Source organism: Watersipora subatra, chromosome 10 (genome assembly GCF_963576615.1).
Source record: "Watersipora subatra chromosome 10, tzWatSuba1.1, whole genome shotgun sequence".
Classification (NCBI taxonomy): Eukaryota; Metazoa; Bryozoa; class Gymnolaemata; order Cheilostomatida; family Watersiporidae; genus Watersipora; species Watersipora subatra.
The window spans coordinates 20,611,490-20,637,714 of NC_088717.1; the positions used below are offsets into that span (position 1 = coordinate 20,611,490).

Sequence of the window (26,225 nt, forward strand, 5' to 3'; positions counted from 1 at the left end):
TTTTGTTAGTAAATTGCTGTTACATTGCTTCCATATTTAAAATCACAAGAGTAATGTGCATAAATCTGCCATCACTGATTTTATAAAATAAAAACAAATACATAGAGGAACGCATATTGGTTTCACCGCTTACCATTGGTTACTAGGTCCCAGCACTTCGTCGAAGTTTGCGTTCATGGCTGGGGTTCCCTACCTGGGCGCCCACTCCGAGAACCCTGCCGCCGGGGAATGAGGACCACCTACTATCATTCTGGCTTTGAAGCCTCAGAGCGGTTTTTAGAGATGAGCTGGAATTCTCAATCAAAGTCGTTGAGTCTCTTCATCGCCATAGCAGAAGCCCTTGAAGACGTAGTCTGCAAACTCTTCTTCGTCATCCGTTGGTGGGAAAAGAGCCCGAATCTTAGACACCAAGCAGGCAGATAAAGGCCGTCGCTCACCGCCACGAATTTGCGGCATAAGCCAAAACACAAGATTGCGGTATGCACACAACCTTTTCCGAGCATTTGGTGATGGCTCCCTAAATGGGAATATATTATCTACCAAAACAATTATTGAAAAACAATAATTGCTGATCATCAAAATAATCTCAATCTTTATATAATAAAATCATAGAGCTGATACACTCTCTACTGTAGTAAGTGTACAAGCCAAATATAATAGTTCTCCTTGTGTTCCACGAGTTCAGAACATGTGTGTCCAACCGATGCATTAAATGTGTAACACGAGAATTGTAGATAATGCTTGACACATTAGCATAGATTTAGTGTTGTTGGCATTAAATGAAAATCCAACTCACTATGATATCACAGGTAATTATTCCACCCCAACTCAAGGGGTGCAGACGCCACAAGTTCGTCCACACCAGGATGCATACACAGGCATTCATGCTCCCCGCGGTCATGTAGACGATGCGCAAACTCAGCATCATGGCAGCACAAACATTCAGGAAGAGATATCCTGTCTTGACAGCGCTTGCAGACACACCACTCTAGCCGGTGGTATTAGCTCCTAAAGAAATGAACAGATATGTCTATGCAACCATAGCTAATACATCAGGTCGATGTTATCCAACAGTATATCAGTGCAGCACTAGATTTAAATATTAAAATTGTTAATGTTGTCATTCGAGAAAAATCTGTAATTATTGTTTGGCAATATGAAGCGATAATTATCATCATTAAAATCATATATATAATAATATTCGTTCTATCACTCTGTTGTTAAAATTATTACTACTAGCTAGCTTGGCACCTAAGAGCTGGCTAGTGGCGGTGCTTACTTGCTGAGAGGTTTTATTCTGTTGAGGATCTTCTTCAGATAGAGTGTCAAACTCGAAACGCCAGGGTCTTAACTCTCAAGAATTTGACGGTTTTTATGATCGCAACTCAGACATGTACACGTATGTTGAATTGTCGGACGGAATGGCCAAGCTGAAACTGTAAAGTAGCGAGCATCTATATTTGATACGGGGTCTTAGGTAAAACCCGAAGTGTTTGTCATAAACTATTGCTACGACAAGTTTTATATTGAGCTTTTTATTGGCCTTTCAATTCACGCGAGAACATCACGTGACAAGACAATTACCAAAATCCGTGGATACATCATCGAAATCAAGAGATTCCAATCTACGGCGGCTTTTCGTTTTTGAGCTTTTAAAAGCTTGTAATCACATTTCCACACAATTGGCACCTACCACACAACAGAGTAAGACATGGCGAATCTTTTGATACCAATTAACTGTAATGTGAAATTTGTTGCAAGTCAACCTTTAAATATAATTAGCATAAAAGTGTAAAGAGAAGACAACTTCTAGCTACACATTCTACAAATATTCCTAGTGTGTCTACCTCTGCTAATCTGCTCAATTTATTGCATGAAATGATATATTAGACTCCAATTTGTTCTCCTGACACCTGCTTGTAGATGTCATTCCTTTACAGATCATCTTGGGTAGTATTAAAGCACCTAACTTACATAATTTTCTTATTGTATATTTCAATACATCAGAGTCTTGGCTTTCGAATGAGCTATTGTTTGCCATGGTGAGACAGACATTGGTTGGTGTTTATAGGATTTCCCCAGAGCTCAACCGCAGGAATGTTTACTGGCATTGGCGCGGAAATTGTGTCGTCACAATTTTCATATGTGGTGTTGTGTGCTCATATCGCCTATTTTATTGCTTACCGCTTATATTTATCAACTACGATAATGACGCTAGTGTCAGGCGAAGATAGAACAACTCCAGAGAACCAATGAAGATGACAAAGGAATCAGTGTCATTAGTTCTCCATGTGCATATTATTTCTATGATAAATAACTCAGATTCCAAGCACCATACTATGTTTTCCCGATGATCTTATGCACTAGCCCTCTCATTTTATTGTGATGTTGAGGATCGCGACTGAGACTAATTAGTTTCAAGCATTGGGTGATCTTGAGAAAGTGCAATTGACATATAGTCCTAAGGCCACGCAACCGCAGGTCACAATTTTATGGATGTGATTTCATTACCTTTATCAACGACAGTACATTTATTGAAGCATAATTAATTAACCCAAAACACGTGTTTGTATTCATCGGCGTTAGCACGATCCCGAGCATTGTTGATTATCTAGAATCCTAGTTTATTATTAGCGCTCTCTGGATTTAACAGCACTGATTGTCACAGAAAAGCGCAGTCTCAATGGCAGCGAAGGAGATCGGCTACCTAAGGCTAAATAATAATTTTGACATCACATTTTGAGAACCTGAACCAAGTGTTTCTTTTGCAGGACATACTTTTGACACCCTGTCTTTCATAGTTCTATTATTCTTTTTGTAATGAATATAGGCTTATTCGAAAGCCAAGACTCTGATTTATTGAAATATATTATAGAAAATTATGTAATTTATGTGCTTTAACTATAATTAGTACCCTGGCAATCTCAAGTTTTCCCTGCGAAATGTCTTGCATCATTTACTGCACACACACCATATGAGACTGTACAATAACCTTAGTCGAATAAGCTACAGTACATATAATATGTTATATAATTTATATTTAGAATATCATTGTATTTTATATTGTCATTTGTATGGTACTTAAAAATCTACATAGCGTTGTGGATTGGAAGTTTTACCCTCAAGATGCATTGGTAGCTGGAATTCAATTTTCAAAAATACTATGAGATTGGTATACACTATCTCTTTTGCTGAATTCACAGTATACTTGAAATGCTTTCCTGTCGCAGAAAATCTTTGCTGAAAAGATTGCTGTTAGTTAGTCTGTCAGTCAACTACTAGAGAGCTACACTGGCATATGATAGCTCTCTGATAGTTGCGGATTATATAGTCTAACATATAATCTGGTAGCTCTCTGGTAGTTGTGCATTATATAGTCTAACATAGAATCTGGTAGCTCTTCGGTAATTGTGGATTATATAGTCTAACATAACATCTGGTAGCTCTCTGGTAGTTGTGGTTTATATAGTCTGACATAGTATCTGGTAGCTCTCTGGTAGTTGTGGATTATATAGTCTAACATAGCATCTTGTAGCTCTCTAGTAGGTGTGGATTATATAGTCTGACATAGAATCTGGTAGATCTCTGGTAGTTGTGGATTATATAGTCTGACATAGCATCTGGTAGCTCTCTGGTAGTTGTGGATTATATATATTCTAACATAATCCGGTAGCTCTCTAGTAGTTGTGGATTATATAGTCTGACATAGTATCTGGTAGCTCTTCGGTAGTTGTGGATTATATAGTCTAACAGAGCATCTGGTAGCTCTCTGGTAGTTGTGGATTATATAGTCTAACATAGTATCTGGTAGCTCTTCGGTAGTTGTGGAGTATATAGTCTAACAGAGCATCTGGGGCAGTTGTGGATTATATAGTCTAACATAACATCTGGTAGCTCTCTAGTAGGTGTGGATTATATAGTCTGACATAGCATCTGGTAGCTCTCTGGTAATTGTGGATTATATAGTCTAACAGCGCATCTGGTAGCTCTTCGGCAGTTGTGGATTATATAGTCTAACATAACATCTTGTAGCTCTCTAGTAGGTGTGGATTATATAGTCTGACATAGCATCTGGTAGCTCTCTGGTAATTGTGGATTATATAGTCTAACAGCGCATCTGGTAGCTCTCTAGTAGTTGTGGATTATATAGTCTAACATAGTATCTGGTAGCTCTCTGGTAGTTGTGGAGTATATAGTCTAACATAGAATCTGGTAGCTCTCCGGTAGTTGTTTATTATATAGACTGACATAGTATCTGGTAGCTCTCTGGTAGTTGTGGTTTATATAGTCTAACATAGAATCTGGTAGCTCTCTGGTAGTTGTTTATTATATAGACTGACATAGTATCTGGTAGCTCTTCGGTAGTTGTGGAATATATAGTCTAACATAGCATCTTGTAGCTCTCTAGTAGGTGGGGATTATATAGTCTGACATAGCATCTGGTAGCTCTCTGGTAGTTCTGGATTATATAGTCTGACATAGCATCTGGTAGCTCTCTGGTAATTGTGGATTATATAGTCTAACAGCGCATCTGGTAGCTCTCTGGTAGTTCTGGATTATATAGTCTAACAGAGCATCTTGTAGCTCTCTGGTAATTGTGGATTATATAGTCTAACAGCGCATCTGGTAGCTCTTCGGCAGTTGTGGATTATATAGTCTAACATAGAATCTGGTAGCTCTCTAGTAGGTGTGGATTATATAGTCTAACATAGCATCTTGTAGCTCTCTAGTAGGTGTGGATTATATAGTCTAACATAGCATCTTGTAGCTCTCTAGTAGGTGTGGATTATATAGTCTGACATAGCATCTGGTAGCTCTCTGGTAGTTGTGGATTATATAGTCTGACATAGTATCTGGTAGCTCTCTGGTAGTAATGGATTATATAGTCTAACATAGTATCTGGTAGCTCTCCGGTAGTTGTGGATTATATAGTCTGACATAGTATCTGGTAGTTCTCTGGTAGTTGTGGATTACATAGTCTAATATAGTGTCCGGTGGCTATTCTCTCCAGAGATAAGATTGCTCTATAGTTTGGCCATAATATCGGATGGCTACCTGATGTTTGATGAGTATGCTGGGTGGTCAGCCAATAGCATCAGGTGGTGACTCATACATTACACATAGGATTTTTAGTGTTTGAAACTGTTACCTGTTTTGCAGCTTTTCAATTTGCCATGCTTTTATTCAAATAACTGTTATGACTGGCAGCAACTTTATGATCAGCACTAGACGAATATGAACAGCAATAAATCATTGCATTTCCCAGTCTAAGTAATGAATGAGAAGTTCTCTCCACTTAAGAGAATATAACCCCTAAATAGATGGCTGCATATGCATAGGTTAACTGCAAAACTACTGTGTTCGTACCTGTAATTGGTGAAAACTATGTTTATATTGTATATTGCATGGGTGGCCTTTCTATTTCATACTTACCCATTCAGAAAATAAATGCAAATTCTGATGAGTAATGATGACTGCTGACTCTAACAATTGCAAAAAATGCTAATATTAATGCTGATGCAATGGAAAGCATGTGTAACACATCACTGTTTACTAGCCTGCGTAACACATAACTACTAACTATTCTGTGTAACACATCACATCTATCTAGAATGTGTAACACATCACTGCTATCTAGCATGTGTAACATATTACTGCTATCTAGCATGTGTAACATATTACTGCTATCTAGCATGTGTAACACATCACTGCTATCTAGCATGTGTAACATATTACTGCTATCTAGCATGTGTAACACATTACTGCTATCTAGCATGTGTAACACATTACTGCTATCTAGCATGTGTAACACATCGCTGCTATCTAGCCTGCGTAACACATCACTGTTATCTAGCCTGTGTAACACATTACTGCTATCTAGCCTGTGTAACACATCACTGCTATCTAGCCTGTGTAACACATCACTGCTATCTAGCCTGCATAACATATCACTGCTATCTAGCTTGTGTAACACGTCACTGCTATCTAGCCTGTGTAACATATCACTGCTATCTAGCCTGTGTAACACATCACTGCTATTTAGCCTGTGTAACACATCACTGCTATCTAGCCTGAGTAACATCACTGCTATCTAGCCTGTGTAACGCATCACTGCTTTCTAGCATGTGTAACATATCACTGCTATCTAGCCTGTGTAACGCATCACTGCTATCTAACCTGCATAACATATCACTGCTATCTAGCTTGTGTAACACGTCACTGCTATCTAGCCTGTGTAACATATCACTGCTATCTAGCCTGTGTAACGCATCACTGCTTTCTAGCCTGTGTAACACATCACTGCTATCTAGTCTGTGTAACACATCACTGCTATCTAGCCTGTGTAACACATCACTGCTATCTAGCCTGTGTAACACATCACTGCTATCTAGCCTGTGTAACATATCACTGCTATCTAGCCTGTGTAACACATCACTGCTATCTAACATGTGCAACACATCACTGCTATCTAGCCTGTGTTACACATCACTGCTATCTAGCATGTCTAGACAATGTCTTATGAATAGATAGTTAATTCATATAATGGAACCTGTAGAACTCCTATGTAATGTTACTGCTCACATATGAGATGGTAGTTGCCATAACAGGATTTGTATGCTTGTAGTATTACCAATTTTAACCAGTAAATTGATCTGTAATCTTTATATAGTAAATAGAAAGATTTAACCACAACATGTTTTATATTCCGCATAAGTATTTGTGAGCAGATATTATAAACTTGTTGTCATCTTAGTAAACTAGCCAGTAATTTTTTTTTGCTTCGTTAATGTTTGTTTAAATGATATTGTTTAGCATAAAGGTATCATGGGATTATATGATTTGCAGGCTGAACACTCTTACTAGTCTTAAAAAGCTAGACCTATCATGGAACTCTTTCTCTGATGGTCTACCAGAAGTAGTCTGCCAGCTCAACTCATTGGAGTCACTTGACCTGTATGGCTGTAGACTGGCAGGACTACCTACAACGTAAGGAACACTGTGATATAGTATTTTTGTAAATAACATTTAGTTTCTAGCTCTGCCAGAAATTGGCAGCGCCATATGTATTACGTAAAATGTGTATAATGTAAATATTCCTGGAATGGATTACATGCGTTATAGGAGATTCTACTGTACAAAGTTCACCACAAATCTGTCATAAATGTATACTAGCATATTTTCATATAAGAACATTTCCAAGAAGTTAAAGTTTAAGATCAAGTTTACAAGAACATGATTATTTAATAAACAAAACCTTGTAATGACGTTCACTTGGGTTACAATCTTACTCTAACAAGAAGTCTCAAACGAAACCAAACATTCCACATGTATATGATTTTAGTGGAAGTCAGCAGTCATAGGGTTCAAGAATACATTGACAGGGTGCAACCAAAGACAGTTGCTGCCAGTTGTTGTTGTTGCTGCTGTTGTTGCTGCCAGCAACAACTGGCAGCAACTTTGTCAGCTACAGTCCGCTAGTACAGTGCACCCTCGAGATACGATGTTAATTCGTTCCAGGATTGGCATCGTATGGTGAAAAAATCGTATGTAGGGGTATAGAGACCATTGTAATTATACAATGCAAACACCACCTAGTAAAAATCGTCAATTTTTTTTATAAAAAGGTGTACATATTGACAATTAGCAACAAAATAGTATGATAACTTTGTTAATTATAGTTACCTACAGTAACTGTATTGTATTTAGTGTATTCTAATGGTTATGATATGCAATAAAACGCAAAATTATAATGTGTGTACCAATTGCAGTACGTACGGTAAGGAGTTCTTGCCTTCAAAAGGTACGCATAACATAAACTTTGAATTCACTTCAAGTAAGTTTAGCTTGCTAAACCTACACTTAAACTAAGTTTTAGTATGTATTTTGAACTATTTTACTGAATTTCAACTTTTTATCCAAAATTTTATCCTTCAGCAGTTCCTATTTTCACTATAAACTTTAGCCTATCTGGTTGAAACCTTTTTCACCCTATATCAATAAGGCCGAGCGATGCAGTTATAGAAAGCGGCCTCTCGCACACTTGACCATTTTTTGGCTACCGAAAAGAAAAATAAAATTTTATTTTCTATACAGGATGTACATACCTTTAGAGTAACATGGCTTTAGCTGGTACATGTATAGCGAGTAAAGCAGAGAGGAGGCTAAAACGTATCAATGCTAATTATGGTGTGGTACACTTGAAAATAAATTTAAAACGTAATGAATTGGAACTTTTAGCAGGTTAAAAGAAGTTGTCCATTTCTGTCCAATTTTTTTACTGGTTTAAAAAAAAATTGATGGTGCAATGCAGAAAATTGCTAGCTAGCGCTTGTAACAGGATCCAGAGAATGTGGTACAGTAGTTTGTTTTGTATGAGATGTGCACAAGAATCAATGTAACCATACATACAAAGTTTGTACGTATTTATACCCTAGGGGGGACAGGGCTTTAGCAAGTTTCAGAAAGTAGTGTGGATGCGTCAACTATCTTGAGTAGCTAGTTAAATGAGTTACATACATACATATGATGAATTGTATTCACGTAGGAGATAACAAGCCCATCTGCAAAGACATGGTTAAAAAAGAAAATAAAACATAAAATCAAAAGGAAACAAATAAAATGAATAAAATATGAAAAACGTGCCACACAAGAGATAAATAATATATATTATACATGCATTGTTTTAATGTACCAGTCCACATCGGTAGAGTAAGCACTTGAAATATTTCTGCGAATGTGGGGTTTTCTGTATCTTCTACATCCTCGCCTTCACTAAATGGTTGCTCCTTTTGAATGCTGATCGCGTACATGACTTAGCTCATTCAAATCTTCAGTCGGAAGCTCTTTCTTGTGCTTGCTTTAATGGAGTTCTTGTTTTAATAATAATTGCAAATGCTGATTGGTTGCGATCATATTCCTTGACAATGTTAATAATATGGGTTCCTTCTTCTTATTAACAACATCCAACTTTGCTGACATAGAAATCATTTTTCCTTCGTTTTGTAACGTTTGTATCGGTCTCAGATTCCATAGATAACAAATTAAATGTAGATACTTGTAGTTATATACGTATGCTGACTTAAATGTTTATAGTAAAAGCTATAATAATGCTACAAATGAATATTTGCTCACGCTTGTGTATTTTACACGAAATTTTCCACGCGGACATGAGAGAAGTCGATCATCGTGTCTCTTCTAAACGTTCTAAGAATGTTTTCGGCAAACTATATTTCGGTGTTTTTTTATTTCAACGTGTGTTATGAGCACACCAACAGCCAAGTTTTAACTCGGGCGAAACTTTTCTCAAATTCGTATGGTCAAATAAAATTTGTATAGCGAGGTGAAGATATCACAATGTTTGACTTCGTAAGGTGAAAAAATCGTATATCAGGGTAATCGTATCTCGAGAGTGCACTGTATTAATAATAACTACTTGCAATGGTTAGATGTTAGCTGGTCCAAGTCAGCTGCTCCGAGTAGTAAAAAGTGAAGTCGGCACCTAAATCAGTGGTTGCAGCTGTTTTAAATGGTGGAGCCATTACTCTGTGATGAGGAAACATTTGTCCTGTGCTATAGATTTCATAAGCAGCAAACTTTAGAGCAAGCCAGGCCTTCCAACGGTATACACACTTATTTTTTTCGTTATAAATATATTTTTAAAGACTTCTCACCAATTATCTTCTAACCCTAATTGAAGTTTCTGAGTTCCATAGGAGGACAAAAGTAAATGGTAACTGCATCTTAGGTGCATACAACACATGCCCGTTGTATGCATATTAATATTATATTAATGTATAATAATGATAGTAGTAATAATATTATATTATTATTCAATATTCTATTTATATTTTTAGTCTGGTAATAAAACAGGTATAAAACATTACACAAAGTATTCCATTTATTTTCTTTTGACCGTTTTATGTGCATTGTGATGATAGTGTATGCACGTTGTATCCGCAATGTTTGTGCGTTGCAAGTGCCTTGTATGTGCGTTGTACCGTCCTAAGATGCACTGATACCGAGTAAATCAAGTGGTGACTCATACATTACACATAGAATACTTTACAGTAGACCCTCCTATAACGTAAATTCCAGATAACGTAAAGAATTTATGTGAAGTAACGGAACAGTATCGCTAGACGTTGTTTGGTTTTTTTCTTTTACCGCTAGAGGCGCACTAACGAAGATTCTAGTTAATGCGCCCTAGCGATGAACAAAGTAACTGCACAATAGCTGTACCCTTATATAAGCCGCATGACTCAAAACGTCAGAAAAAAGTAGCGGCTAATAGTCCAAAAAGTACGGTATTTTAAATGATGGAGCCATTGCTCTGCGATGAAGAAACATTTTTTCCTGTGCTATACATTTCATGAGCTGCCACAACTAGTGCAAGCCAGGCCTCCTAATAGTATCTACACATTATTTTGTTATAAATATATTATTTAACAAACTCTTACCGTATGTCTTTTAACCCTACTTTAAGTTTCTGAGTTTCATAATCAGTACAAAAGGTATTCCTAAACCTTATGATGACTGCTGAATCTAACTAATGATCATATACATGTACGATGTTTGGTTTCATTTCAAAATTTAAAAAAAAATAAACAAGAAAACAAAATAAATAATTCATTAACATGAATTATTTATTTTTTATTTTCTTTTGGTATGTTGCTTGCTGTTTTAGGCAATCTCATTGTCAAAATATTTGAAGATTAAAATCGGCAAAAATTGATCGTGGTAGCAACGCTCAGAAAAAACCGATTTGCGCAAACTTGCCCAAAATGATGTATATAGTGACACAGCCTGTCTTTATCTCTCGTATTCACATCCGCTATTGTAGAAAAGTCTACTCCTACGTGGCTCTATTGACATATATTTTATTTTGTATTTGTTCATGATTGCTACGATAGAACTTTATATCTAGCTACCAATACATTATTATGAATGTCTCAAACGTCTCAGACAAGGGAAATTGAAAATTTGTCATATTAGCTTCCTCTAAATGCTGTGTAAAAATTTGAGTACCGTCTAGGATTCTGACAATCAATGGTAATTAGGTTGTCGAGTTAACTTATTTCATGTCGGCCTTTGCATTAGCGAAGTTCTCAGTTTCTACCTAAACCAAAGACTAGTTTATAAATAAAATAAGCAAACCACATTTTTGAAAAGAATTTGTTCGAATATATGGCAAAATCAACTGCTTCCATAAAAAAAGTAATGTATAGTCAACGTTATCTAGTCATTCTTAGTAACAAATCACAGAAAGAAATTTACTAGTCATATTGCATGAGTTGATTCAAAGACAAAACAAATGGTTTTATGAGTTGACCGAAATTATAAAAGCAAAAGAACATCAATTTTTTGGAAATTGATTAACCCACCAATTCTCAACTGCTCCGCTGATGTCGCCCCATAAACATGCTGTAATCAATAAAACAAATGTAATAAACATGTTTCATTCATAGATAAGTCGTTCTAACGCGTATCTACTGAAAGCTGTCAAATTGGGAGAAGATAGATTGGTAATATAATTTTAAAAATGAACAACGGTTTAACAAAAGCATAAGTATGCCCAGCCAACAATTGAAGCTTTGTTTCTGAGAGCTAAAGATGAGCGTTGATCAATCGATTTTTTTCACTTTCCACAGGTGAGAAGTGAACATAAGTTCTAACCATAAGTCTAGTTCACAAACTAAAACTGCCAAAGATGATTTGAAGCAAATATTACCTTACAGGATAAAAATATTCGTCGGTTCTAAAAATTCGCGATTTCGCGAACAGTCAATTTCGCGAATTATTAAATTCAGTGAATAATTAGTTCTATTTTTAATCACAAGGGAGAATAACTACTTCATCAAATTAAAAACTAGCCGCTAGGCTAGTTTTTAATATAAATACTAAACTTAGTTGAGTTCCAAAACATTTTTAAAATCATTGCCTGAGCTTTGAGCTAACACCATTGCCAATGCATCACATTTTTTTACAAAATTATTCAAGGTTGTCACAAGAATGGCAGAATGGCGTCATCGCAAAAATAGCCGCTAGGCAGAAGTACTAAACGTAGCCGAGTTTCAAAACTTCTTTAAAATCATCGCCTGTGCTTCGGGTTTTATTGCCATTGCATCAAACTTTACAAAACTATTCAAGGTTTTCACAAGCTCTATGTCGCTGTCACTGTTTTGGGTAGATGTTAAAGGCGATTCTATCGCCACTGCACGACTGGTAAGGAAATTATCATCAGAACTCTCCTCGTGGCTTACTATTGCAAGGTTCTGCCGGTTGGCCAAAAATTTGTGCTAGAAAAGGCGTTTTGTTCCTTTTTTTAAAAACGTATATATTCTTCTCGTTAGCAGCTGCAGTCACTTCTAATTTCAAGACCTCCCTGAATGATTGGTGATCTTCTACGAATGACATCTACCGCCCTTGTAGTCATTGTGCTTCCGTGTATGATGAAAAATCTCTCTCACACACTAAAACAAATAACGAAGCGGTAGGATGGAAAAAATAAATATTGCGTTTTACCAAAGAACCAAAGTAAAATTCAACTAATTTAGCAAATGTGAAAAACTCATTGCTTAACACAAATTGTTGGTTCATCAAAGGCCTCCAAATTGATGAATATTCGTGAAAACCTCAAAGCGCAGCTAAAAATTTATAGCTTAGCATGATCGACTCGCAGTTGCAAGCTGTGGTGTATACAGCATTTCGGTGTATGCGCACACCGAAACACGCAATGTGCGCATGTGTAAGGTTAACTCTATTGCAAAACGCAATAGAGTTAACTCTTCATAGAGAGAGCCAGTTTTCAGCCGCGAATAAATTAGTCCGCGAATATGCATGAAATGGCAATTTTCGCGAAATATAACTCCGCGAATAAATTAATCCAGTACGGTATAGTTAGGTGAAACGATAAAAAAGTTATGAAACGATGATTGGTGATAGCAAAAAACTATAATTTTATTAATTAGTAAATGTATTCATAAGTACTAAAATTATGACTTTTAGTATATATGTAAGACACTCAAAATTTAAGATAAATTCACCTTCGTTTTCCTTTCTTCATTTGCAGTATAATGCTGTTGACACCTGTCAGCTCTAGCCGCATGCTGTTTGCCCACATCTTTAACAGCTTGATGCTCAGAAAACTCTAAGTCACCTTTGATGGAACTGGAAGCATTGTTACAATTATGTTGTTCATCAATAAAACGTGTCAATGTAGTAATTCAGTAAATTATTGATGTCAATTAATTCAGTAAACTAAATAACAGTGTCGATGCGCGATCTAGTAATAGAGTAAACCCATTAAATACAAAAGCTGCGACATCACAGACAACGCGTTTCATGAGCAATACTATTTATTATGACCTATATAGAAATTTCGTGCTGATGATTGGCTAAAGAAGAGTTATTATATTTATCGCTTGTGGACTCTTTTTACATGTATCACTAGTTACGTCATGAATAAAGCACCTGCTCAAATCTGTGCGTTTTAAATGATGACCTCATTCAACCGCTTATATCTCTGGACAGGGTTAGTCTACAAAGAATAACATCAAATTGTAGCTGATGCTTTAGCCTTTGATTGGGCATAATTTTATTTGATCGACTTGTTGACACAATCACATCTTTAAAGTAAGATTTTTAATCAAGTGAATTTCATTACAAGGTTTTGTTTATTGAAGAATCATGTTCTTATAAACCTGACCTGAAGCGTTAACTTCATAGAAATGTTCTGATATGAAAAAAAAAATTGTATAAATTTATGACAGATTTGTGCTGAACTTTGTACAGTAGACTCTCCTACAACATAAATAATCCGTTTTAAAAGTGTTTATAGTATGGGGTATGGTATGTTATATGAACAGTAAAGTACATGTAAATTGCCTAATTTGCTCCAAGGTTTATCCAAACTCACTCCTTCATTCCTACCAAAGGGAAAGAAATAGACTTGACTTTTTCATTTTTTGACTAAATCGCAACTGCAGTATTATTGGTTTGTGTGTTTGTGTTGACAACGTTTTCTTTTTTATCACTTGTACTCATTTTATAGTCCAGGATTTTGATAATTTTACAATAAGTTAGGGCAACGCAAACCTTGGACGTTCATTGACAACAATTTTTTAGTTTTTTTTCTAGTCAACAAAGTCAATTCTACTAGGGAAAGTTTTATACGCCCGCAATCATGTAAAATAAAAATGTATTTAACCATAGTAAGAGTTGTGTCTGAAAAAATGCTAGTATACATCTATGACCGATTGATGATGAACTTTGTACACATGTTCTAATCCGTCCTCAGTAATATATCACTGGTGTCAACTGGTGGAGGCAGCAGCAGGGTGTATATTATGTATTAATAAAGGTAGAAACAATTGTATGTTAATAAGTCTCTATCACCATTTCATATGTTAATATATATTAATATGAATGTGTATATATATATATGTTAATATACATGTATTTGGATGTGAGTATATATTCACATTCATATATGTTATAGATGAATGTGAATTATATTATATATATATACTAGCTGCATTACCCGCCTACTCGAACAGATTCACGCGCAGCATAAGGTTTATTGAGAGTTGTCTTTCATACTGTATAACAACTCCAAATATGCAGTCTACTGAAATGTTGCCCTGATGTATTATTATGTAAATTGTCTACTGAAATTGTTGCTCTGAATATGCACACACATGCTATATGTCAATAATGTTGGGGAGAATAATGGAAATCTGCAATGTGTTTCACAGCTAGATGCGTGTAAAATCTAGTAAATATTCTTGATTCATGTGTCTAGATTCATGCGTCCGTCCATACCCGTCTATATTTGCAGTTGACGATCGCGCACTTCTGCCGCCAAGCTCGGCCTTGGCTGACCAGTCTTTAACTGCTGAGCAGTTGACAATCGCGCTCTTGCACTCGCCTCGCAATCAATTGCCTCACAATCAATTGCCTCGCACTCGCCTTGCAATCGATGGCCTCGCACTCGCAACCGATCGCCTCGCACTCGCAACCAATCACCTCGCACTCGCAACCAATCGCCTCGCAATCTCAACCAATTGCCTCGCAATCAATTGCCTCGCAATCGCCTTGCAATCACCTACCACTTGCAACTAATCGCCTCCCACTTGCAACCAATCGCTTTGCAACCAATCGCCTCGCACTCACAATCAATCGCCTAGCACTCAATCGCTTCGCAACCAATCGCTTCGCACTCGCCAACTCATTCATCCGAAAAGCCGCTCCTGGATACTCTCGCTGCACTCGGGGCGAAAAGGTCTTTCGCGGATCCTCGAGTGACGTCACGACCCCGAACCGCTAGCTGCATTACCCGTCCACGGGAACAGATTTATGTACAGCAAGAGGTTTATCGAGAGTTGTCTTTCATACTGTAAAACAGCTCCAAATATGCAGTCTACTGAAATTTTTTGCCCGGATCACACTATGCATACACATATGCAGTCATATATGTCAATAATGTTGGGAGAACAATGGAAATCCGCAATACGTTTTACAGCGAGTCTACAATGTATGTCTCAAACCACTCAAATCGGCATTGCCCTATTTATGTACAGAGAACTGATAATGAAATTGACATTGCTAGGCAAGCTGAAGTTCTTCAAACTGGCAGTATTGAAGAGTTTTGCAACTTCTAAAAAATTATACAAAATATTTTGCTATTGCCAGTATTTATTGAATGGAGACTACATGCTTAAAACACTAATCATAGCTCACCAGTTTTTCGTCTATAACCTGTGTTTTGACATGGTATATACAAACGGTAATGAGGTTGTGTCGATAAAATTTATATGTATAACAGCACAGACAGTATGATGTCAAGGCAGATACAGCATTAGCACCTTACAATAATAAAACATAGCGCCAACATGATAGCCTTTTTATGAGATACAATAAGGATAACAAATGCATGAAAAAATATATATATATATACTGAAAAATATGTTAGAAAATGCTGCATGTGTTATAGCAGAACATGAAGAACATAGCATGACATGACAATAACACAATATTAGTTCAACGCAACACTTGCAAATAGACAACATCTTTTGTTTTTCTGTCGGGTGTATGAGCAAACAGTTTTTGGTTTGTGCCTACTTTTTAGCAGGCGACGTACAGCTGGTCATGGCTAAAGCAGAGTGACAGTAAGTCGATACTGGCTGCTCTCTTTATTTTCACAATCGCCTATCGCAACCCTCGGAGTCCTCGTGCAAGTTTTGTAGTAGTAAGTTACAGTAGGCCTACTCGCAGCTGGAAAAAAAATAGTAACTCAGCTGCTGAAGGAAATGAACTTGTTCAACTATCACAAACAGTGGCAAATCCAACGTTATTAAGTAGATGAGGTGTGGCGATTCCTAGGCAATACAACATTGAATAAAATGTACTAACCTTTTAGATGTAGAAAATTAGTAAATAAAACGCAGTAGCAGTACCCGTGCAAGTTCTGTAGTAGTTGTAGCTCTGTAGTACTCATAGCTGGGAAAAAAGCAAAAGTTACTCAGAAGGAAATGAACATGTGTACTATCACAAACAGTGGCAAATCCAACGTTTTCAACCCTTTCACCGAATTAGACTCATTTATGCATTTTCTATGGTCGACCGCCGTAGACACATTTTTGCGACTTTCCCAGCAATTGCTAGTAACTGAATTTTATAATTTGGTGATAACATGACCAACAATCTTTAGGACTTTTATGGTAGTGACAGTGTTGTCCTAAGATTTCTCTATAAAATTAGCCTAAAGTTTAATTTTTTAATCTTTGTTTGGGGATTTCCAACTTAAAAACAAACATTTTTGTGTAAGTTCATCAAAGGCGGCCGAATTAGAAAACAAATAGCTACTTATGTTGATGACTTATAGCCGATTCAGATTTTTGTGATTACAAAGATAATTAAAAAGCAATATCTACACTGACTCTGATGGCGATGAAAGTAATGGTTTTGTAAGAATTGTAGAAGATCGTTTTGCTTTGTAGCTTCACATCGCTTTATTAATGCACAAAGTATAAATACAACGAATTTTTTGTATAGCAGTGCTTGTTAACATGTTGGCAAAAGGAAATATATAATCAAAACAAACGTTCTAGATTGAGTTTGAAATTGAAAAAATATTGTATACAAATTAAGCAATATTGGCAAAACGGCTGGTAAATTTGTACATGGACGCAAGTGAAAGGGTTATGTAGTGGAAATGTGGCAATTCATAGACAATACAACATTGAATAAAAAGTACTTAACTTTTTATGTAGAAATTTAGTAGGTGAGAACTGCGTTTTTTCCAGTCGCAAGAAACCAACGTTCGCGTGACCTTCTCAGTACGTGTTGGCAATAAATGTTAATCGCATGTAAATTACTATTCATTAATATATTTTATTTGATGATTAGTACATTCGTATAGCTGTATAGGCACCTTTGTATAAGCCGCAAAACTCAATACGGTGCTTTTTAAAGTGGCAGCAACTTTGCTGTTTAAAACGGAAAAGTGTCGTTAGGCACCGTAAAGAGGCACGCTAACCAGAGATCATGTGATAGGTCAATAGTTATTTCGGTAAGTAGTTGATTGCATCCCAATATTCGGGAGTTATCGGCAACTCAATATATCAAACAGACAACTCCTAAAGATACGATATTAGCATATCAGTATTTATCGTCCATCCCTAGTAGGGGCGTGTACTAACCGGAGATTCCCGTTAATGCCCTTTAGCGGGTAAAGAAAAACCACAGAATAGCCTCACTCTCATATAAGCCGCATGGCTCACAAACCGTCAGAAAAAAGTAGCGGCTAATAGTCCGAAAAGTACGGTACTCTATATAAGGTGGATACTCAATCAAACAGACAGACAACGATTGCCGTTTATATAGATGTTAATAGTTATGTTGGTGATATATACTGCTGTTACATTGCCAGCTTGAGGGTGACACAGGGGTCGGTGGGGGGGTTGTTAATTTACTAAGTGTACCTCATTAGAACTTATTGTAATCTCTCTACACATGAGCCACCTTCTGACTCACCTTGAATGAGTGCAGCACTGACGGGCCTGGCTTGAGTGCAGATGAACATTCCACTTGATTTGAGATAAGAAAATAGATGCATATCATTACTCTTTAGTTCATGAGGTAGTTATACTGATGACCAAGTGTCATTTTCATTTGTAGTCATGATTAAAAGACTGGACTTTTAGTACCTGAGCAAATAGAAGTTAGTTTATATATAGATCTCAAAATTTGTCATTCAGTCTGTCCAGATGTATTGATTAGTAGCTAGCAATGAAAAATCTGCATCGTAAAATATGTGACCTTGGAACCTGCTGTTCAGCAAATGATAAATTATCCCATTGAGCCACGCGGAATGCAATAGTTTTTTTGGGCGATATGAGTTATCTGGGTTAAAATATGCATAGCGACTCTGTGTTACACACAAAAATTCTAAAGCTTGCTTTTACAGTTCTTATTAGTAAGTTTGGCAAGACGTATACTAGCTTTTTCAAATAAATCATCCCTGTTTCTAAGCTCTTTTTAGTACCCGGCATTCAACTATTGTTTACTTTAATAAGGGCACCACATGTCTGTCATTACAAAGCTAGGCTAAGTGGCATTAGTGGCAATTAGTAAAACAAATTGAGAATATGAGAATCAAACAGGGATATTCATATTCTCATCCAAGCATACTACTAACAGGACCATATTGCAGCACCATGGAATAGTTGTGTGCATAGTGATTACACATGATGATATCTCACAGCACACATGACTGACACCGTACTAGTCTTTACTATAATAAGAGCCGTGTCTGTATGTCTAAGACCAAACTTAAAAGTCAGGATAAATTGAAACCCCTGGCAAAAACATCAAAGTTTTGTATACATACTGTACATATTAAAATTAATATCAAAATAGTATAGTAACCTCAGTAACTATAATTACCTATTCAGTGGTTATGATCTACAATACTATGTCGCATTACTATGTACAGCACTGTATTGAGTTTTTAGCTTTGAGACAGACGTAGTGGCTAACCACGGTGTAAGAGTTACTTGGATAGCAGTAGGTTCGTTTCAGTAGACTTTTATGTTGCTACGTAACATAAACTTTAAGTTTACTTTATATGAATTTAGCTTATTAAACACCAACACTGAGAGCTAAGTTTTAATATTTTGCCAAACTTTGTTTTAATTTTGTCATCGACTCAATTTTATTTCCCGCTTCGGCTGGGAGCGTTTGCCTCGCTTTCGTGATAACTTTCAGCCAACCTTATTAAAACATTTTCCAAACTAATGTGACAAAAAAAACCGGAATCATACCGTTTAAGTTTATAATTTAAAGAGAATGTTGATAAAAACTTTGTGTAATATCTCACTGAGAAACACTAAACATTCCAGGCTCATGTAGAGTATGAACAAAAAAAGTTAGCAAAGGCTCTGATCAGGGAGATAAAGATGAGTCTGATTAGAGTTTCACCACTTGGTTTTTTTAAACACGCCGGTATTTGGTACATTTTCAATGTAATAATTGGCAAAATTAGTTTGCTAGTGCAATTTGCTAGTCCAAACTTATAGCTGTTAACTCACTACTGTGATAAGGTTTGTAAGTCACTTTGTAGAGTGATAGTCATATGGTAAATGCTACCACATATAGTTAGCGTAAAACCTCTAATTGAATGTCATGGCACTCTATTTTTAAACCTTTCTCTATAGTGGCGGTCAATTAGATGGTTCAATAGAGGCTGGCGGTGTATTTTTCAAATGGCTTGTCAGAATTTATGAAAGATAAATTAGTCCTATTACGGACGAAGCGAATGACGCCTCAATTTTCCTCTTTTTTTCCGGTGAAGCAATATTAAACCTTTTGGATGCAATTAATCTGCTAACTTACCTCCAGCTTGTCAAAGATATTTTAATGAATGTGCAACGACAGACCGAGAATTGATATTTATTGCTTGCAATTGATCAGCAATGATATTATAGCCTCTGCCCTTCTTCGCAATTTGTTAACATTCGCAATTTTTTTTATTTCAATATTCTAAATTTGAAGACATGCTTCTATTTTATATCTATATTCAACAATGTTGCATAAAAGCTCATTGCACCCATTGATGTTTGCAACAGTTTTCAGCCAAAACTATCTTTTTATGTGCAATATTAGGGGAATTATGAGCATCGATTCGTCGTAAGCTGTGGTAAGACAGCCGCAATGATGCTAATAAATAACATGCTTTGAGTCTGCATATTTCTAAGTTATATAATGATAAACTATCAAATAATACAAATATATATTCATGAACGAGTGAAATAAACGAACCATGCTTATATTACATGAAGAAATGAAAATTAACGTTCTTAAAACAAAATATTTCCATCGATTGCTCGGATAACTGCCTTCCAATTGTTGCTTTCGATAAAATTAACATTTTCCAGTAGTACATTACTTCTCACAAAATTTTCTGATTTCAACTCTTTTTCTGCACTGCAAAACTAGTCAATATTAACATCCAAACGATTTTTTGCAGCGAAAAACTGTTATGCGCTGCATTTATCACAATGGCCATGCTTAAAAGTTTGCTGAGTAAACGTAACCTTTGACCCAAAGTTTGACGCCTTTTAAATTGAAAGACCGTGTTAAACAAAGAGCTACTATTAGCCTGTGACAATTATTAATAATTTCTATGGCGTTGCTTTCAAATTCTACTACCATTGTAAATTTAAATCGTCCTTTTATATATGTAAGCTTCTTTTACGTTGAAAGACTGTGTTAAACAAGGAACTACTATTAGCCTGTGACAGTTATCAGGTATTTATATGGTGTTGCTTTCATACTTGATCAACCATAGTAAAATCAAACCTTTTTTTTAACTTTCAACCATTTTTTCCTATTTGAACAAGGAACTACTATTTACTTGCGAACGTTATCGATTATTTCTATGGTGGTACTTTCAGAGCTTTAACGAAAAAAATCGAAAAGCTTAGGAGTTGGACAACAAGAAAACTGATTGTTATTAATGTAAACAATTCATTATTAATATGATGTAGTGGACATTTTCGACTGATCACTCGATATTGTGGGTTCATTAATCCTTTAGCGACCACGCGCTTACGGCTGGAAAATCCCCAGCGCACCAGAGCATTTACTAGGGCGATTTGAGCCTTCGACGCAGCTGCATAAAACTGCATCAACTTACATTAAGATTGAGGTAGATACATGAATTAACATGCATAGGAATGCTGAGAAATTTCTCTACAAGCTGATACTTTTTTATGTAGATAGCTTGCAATTGCTTTCCTGCAAAATTCTCAATTCATCGAAGCTACTAATTCTTTATTTTTGTACGCCCTTTTCAATTATATTTTCCAAATAATAAAAGTAATTGACAATGATATATAAATAATATGTGCATGGATTCATATGATTGTAACAATTTGCAAAAGAAATTGGACGTCCAAGAGCATTGAAAGCGGAGTTATGAGCTCCGGATGTAATGCTGGAGCGCCACTCGAAATGCTTGTGACGCCGTGTCCATAAGTAGAGCAAGACAGTTACCCGACAGGGTTACTCCAACTTTCATGCAAATTGGCACAAAGCTGCAACTGAATATGCATCTGAAAAATGAGACATTTTCCAGCAGAATGAAATTTTTTCCTTCACATAGCTTGCGAAAGCTTTGCAACTAGGCATCTATATACACGCAGTTACGATTTTTTGCTCTGAATTTTTATGCAATTCTTGAAACTATAGATTTATGTAACAATTTTGCAAATAAAGTCAATGCACAGATTCATGTGTGCTGCAGCAAAGATTAACAAGTTGTGTGCAAGAAGAATTAAGTGGTGAGTCTATATTCACAAATTTGGTGAAGCAGTAAAAGACAGGAAGCAACATTTATTGTGAGCAGAAACAGCAAATCATGAACTGCTAGATTGCAGAACAATATGAGAACTGAACTCTTCGATTAGACAAGTACTCTGAAGATGGTATTGTGCAACAAATACAGCATGCCAATGCACAACAAATACAATAGATTATGACATCTCAGCGAATGTATGTACCAGAAGCTATAGCAATAAAAGCAGTGAAGCATTTGCAGAAACTAAATAAAATACAAGTGGTAAATAAATTTAGTTAGCATGGTAAAGATCAAAACATGACTCGCACAAAGATATTCCACAAGTGCCTCCGCTGCCAGTGCCTTCAGCTTGCTCTTGCTCATCAACGGTGTATACAGACAACTCGATAGCCAGAGAAAGCAACGGAAAGCAAATAACTTTATTCCAAATTTAAATCTGTTAGATGGAATATACTGCCTGAAGCTGAGCTATCCTTCCTAAGCCAGCAAGCTTTTATCTACAGATATGAATTTATCAGGCAGAAAAACAATAGAACCATTCGCATATCATGGCAAAAACATTTTATAGCTTGAACAATTTATTGTCAGCAAGGTCTTCAAAATTGTCAGTAAAGTGTAAACTTACTTCTAATGAACTTTCTATTGTTAATTTGATTAAAAATCAGCATAGATAATAAAGGAATGTGGACTAGTAAGGCATCAGAGTAGGCTTTTTGACACTACCTATATGCAAAACTAAACAAATAACTTGCCAAATATATTTATTATCTACTGACTCCGAAACATCGCAATGTTTTTGAAGGCTATATTTATTTGATTCGTTAAATATAACATTTATAATGGCAGATGTTATAAAAAGCTTTAAATAATAAAATAACACTTACCTTTTTAAGAATTCAGACTTATACTCCTGCCAAGCTGTCATCAAAATGTAATTATTTTGGTTTTAAATCAGCTCTTCTTTGATATCCGTCATTATTCCCAGTTTCAGCGCCGGCCGTTTCAGTCTCACTTTCGCAATCCAATTTGCTCTGTTGATCTTTTTTACTTTCATCGTTTTCCTCACATTTTTCTGCCCTAAAATCCTTTTCTTCACTTTCAAATCAGTCGGTATCTTCCTGTAAATGAATCTTTTTAGCAGCGCTTGAAATATCGCGTTCGTTCATGATGATTAGCTTTCTATAAAGGGACTGTTTCTATTTAAGGGACTGTTTATAGCCTCAAAATAGTAGTTTGATGTGTTTTGATAATTCACAAATTGATAATTAAAAATTTTAGTGCCGTTTTTAAAATAAATAAATGATTTTACAAAATACCTATCGAAGACTCACATCCGTTGGGCATATATGGGTTTGGTGCGCTGAGGCCATGCTCTCAACCCGACGAATTACGGGAACGGGGTGGAAAAGGTTAAGATCAAAGATAGTCATAGTGGTGGTCTACTGGAGGTGACATTCAAATAGGGGTTTTACAATAACTATATCTGCTATGGTAATATAAAACACTAATCAGTCTTAGTAATTCTTGTATCTTCAATAGAATTACTTGAAAACGAACTGGAAGAAAACCACAGATTACAAACAGCTTAAAAAGAACTTGACAAAGAAAACAGATAACATAGTTCATCATCTGACAACTAGCGAGTAGTGCTTGCTAGTATGAACAACTAACGTAATACTAGATATATATTTCTCTATCAGCACTTTTATGTTTTGACTTACGGTTGTAGCTTTGTAATATATTCTGGTAGGCGAACTTTGCGTACTAACGCTATGTCCGTTGCAGCGTTGGCAAACTGAAGATGCTCAAACATCTCTACCTTAACTCAAATAAATTTCATGAACTGCCTTCTCAGATAGGGGAGCTGAAGGAGCTGGTCACATTGAATCTTTCAAACAACTACACCCTTATGGCTCTTAGTGCTCAAATTCTATCTTTGAAGAACCTACAAGACTTGCAGCTGGAAAGATGTGAGTCACTGCAAAGCCCTCCTAAGAATGTTACACGACAAGGTTTGCCTGCAATACAGCAATATTACAAAGATCTAGCAGGAGGGAAAGAGAAGTTGCTGTCTGCCACTGTTGCAATTATTGGTAAATCCAAATCAGGCAAAACCAGTCTAATCAAGACTATGCAGAAAGGGTCACGAATTCTGACTGGAAGTTTTGGCTCGGCAGAACAAATTTCTACAAAAGTATTCAACTTTGAAAAAGTACCATTTGGTGAAAGATCTCTGTATTTCATTGACTTTGGAGGGCAGGAGATCTACCATCATGCATATAGGCTGACCCTCAGAGAAAATTGCATACCTGTTGTGGTAGTTAACATGCATATGTTTGTAGAAGAATCGGATAGGGTTGGGCCGAAAGACTCTGTTCGAGCTCTGTTCTTCGACTGGATTGCCCATCTTTACCTAGCACATCCAAACATGCTACTCCCGGCTCTCGTGTTGACCCACAAAGATTTATTTGATGAAGAGAAGTTTGTAGCAGAAAAAATGAAGCTTTTACTATGTTGCAACAAAGTCCTTGATGAAATTCGAGATGAAGAGAATCGATTTGAGGGGGCAAATTTTTGTCACATTAAAAGCTTTGAAGCGGAGACAGACATGTTCACTCCAGAATGGATATTTGAAGTCGGGCACGATTATTCAGATGAGTTTACAAGACTGAGGGATCAGCTGTTGGAGCAAAGCCAAAGATATGTCACTGAGGTGCCTCGACTGTGGAAACAAGTAGAAGATGTGATGAGTACTCTTAAGTCAGACTTCACCACTTTTGAATCGCTGCTTGACAAAGTTCACGAATCACACGGTGTTGTAAAGGAGCAGCTGACGGTGATAATCAAATACTTGCATCTGAGTGGTAAGCTTCTTTGGTACAACGACATTGAGGGTCTAGATCAACATGTCTTCCACAAGATATCTGCTGTTACAACCTTGCTAAATGTTCTGTATGACCATGAATGCGACTCCAAGTGGGACAAGCGAAGAGAAAACTTCAAAAGATGCAAAGTTCAAACTATGTATTTGTTAGAAGAAGAGTTTGAGGAATCCGTAAGACAGTTTAAAGCCACCGGAGTGATCAGCTTGGTGCTGCTGGCTTACCTGATAAAAAATGAGACAGCATTTATTGAAGATGATGAGCAAAGGGTGGCATTGGCAATTCTTTCAAAATTTCGTATTTTGTTTGGTTCTCTCTCAACTGTTGATGCCAAATTCATAATTCCTCATTTTGCTCAAGGATTTCAATCAACCTTGCCAACGACGAAGCTAGACCTACAGTTTCAGACAGATATTTTGTGCAAAGGACTGGCACTGCCACAGTATGTGTTTCATGAGCTGACAGTGAGGCTTTTGGAGCTGTACTCTGACCTGTACAACACGCCCATCGTGCATCACAATGGAGTATCAATTGCTGTTGATAAATCCCGAGTCCATTTTACCCACGATGCTAAAGCAGGAAAGATAACAGCTACCGTTGCTTTTAACGTGGAAGAATTTCATGAAGCATGGAACAATCTCAGAGAAACTGTCAATGTGGCCATCAAACATCTGCGAGGAACCTGGAGAGCAACTCCATTGGTATGCATTTTCTACTGCGCCCACTGCAGACTAACTAGTCAGCAGCACCCAGAAAAAGTCATCAATCCTTCTTGGAGTCTTCTTTCACGCGCACAGCCAGACCCTAAAGGGATAAAGATGAGAGATGTAGTATGTGCCGGAGAAAGTGTGTCTTCAGTCTTTAAGTTTCCGAGTAAGTGTAAATATTTCTCCTGCATGATTATATTCAACTCAACAACAAAATACACAACTAATTTCTGACTTTGTTTGAAGGTCAGCCTTTGTCGGAAGATGAGAAAAGGAAACTCAAGGAATACGTGTCAGCCAAACAAACAGCCACAGCATTAGGCAAGCTTCCATACTTGGCTGATTTTCTACATAAACAACTAATGCATACACAACTATGCATCATTTTAGTAAAACCAATCAGACTGGCTATTTCTTTATAAAGTTGTAATATTATGCTAAGAAAGAATATTAAATAGTAACATTTTATAGAGAATACTGAGTAGGTTTATTTCTATTATCAAAGCATGATGACATATTTTAGTGCTTTAAACGTAGAAGCCTATTCTATCTCATTGTGTAAAAGTTGTAAAAATCTACCCTTTTATTTGTTTAGTGTCTGGCATCATTCAACCATGCACTACTTCCTCCTGCCCTTCTGCTTTCAATGGAAGCCCTGATCTGATAGGCTCATCATTTGTTGATGTATGCAAGGCTATCGCTGATGACAGTCCGACTTATACAAATAAGACAGAGATCAAAGACCTGTTCCACAACACTGATGCGGCAAGTACCTGA

At 36.5% G+C, this 26,225-nt stretch overlaps 1 protein-coding gene across 1 annotated transcript; it reads left to right on the plus strand.

Moving 5' to 3' along the window:
* The first annotated feature begins 228 nt into the window (after window positions 1-228).
* LOC137406855 (malignant fibrous histiocytoma-amplified sequence 1 homolog) lies at window positions 229-26,225 on the plus strand. The gene is made up of 5 exons (XM_068093462.1): window positions 229-376; window positions 1,318-1,399; window positions 6,847-6,987; window positions 23,645-25,614; window positions 26,044-26,225. Exons 1-5 carry the CDS (start codon window positions 229-231, stop codon window positions 26,223-26,225), a joined length of 2,523 nt encoding a protein of 840 aa, XP_067949563.1.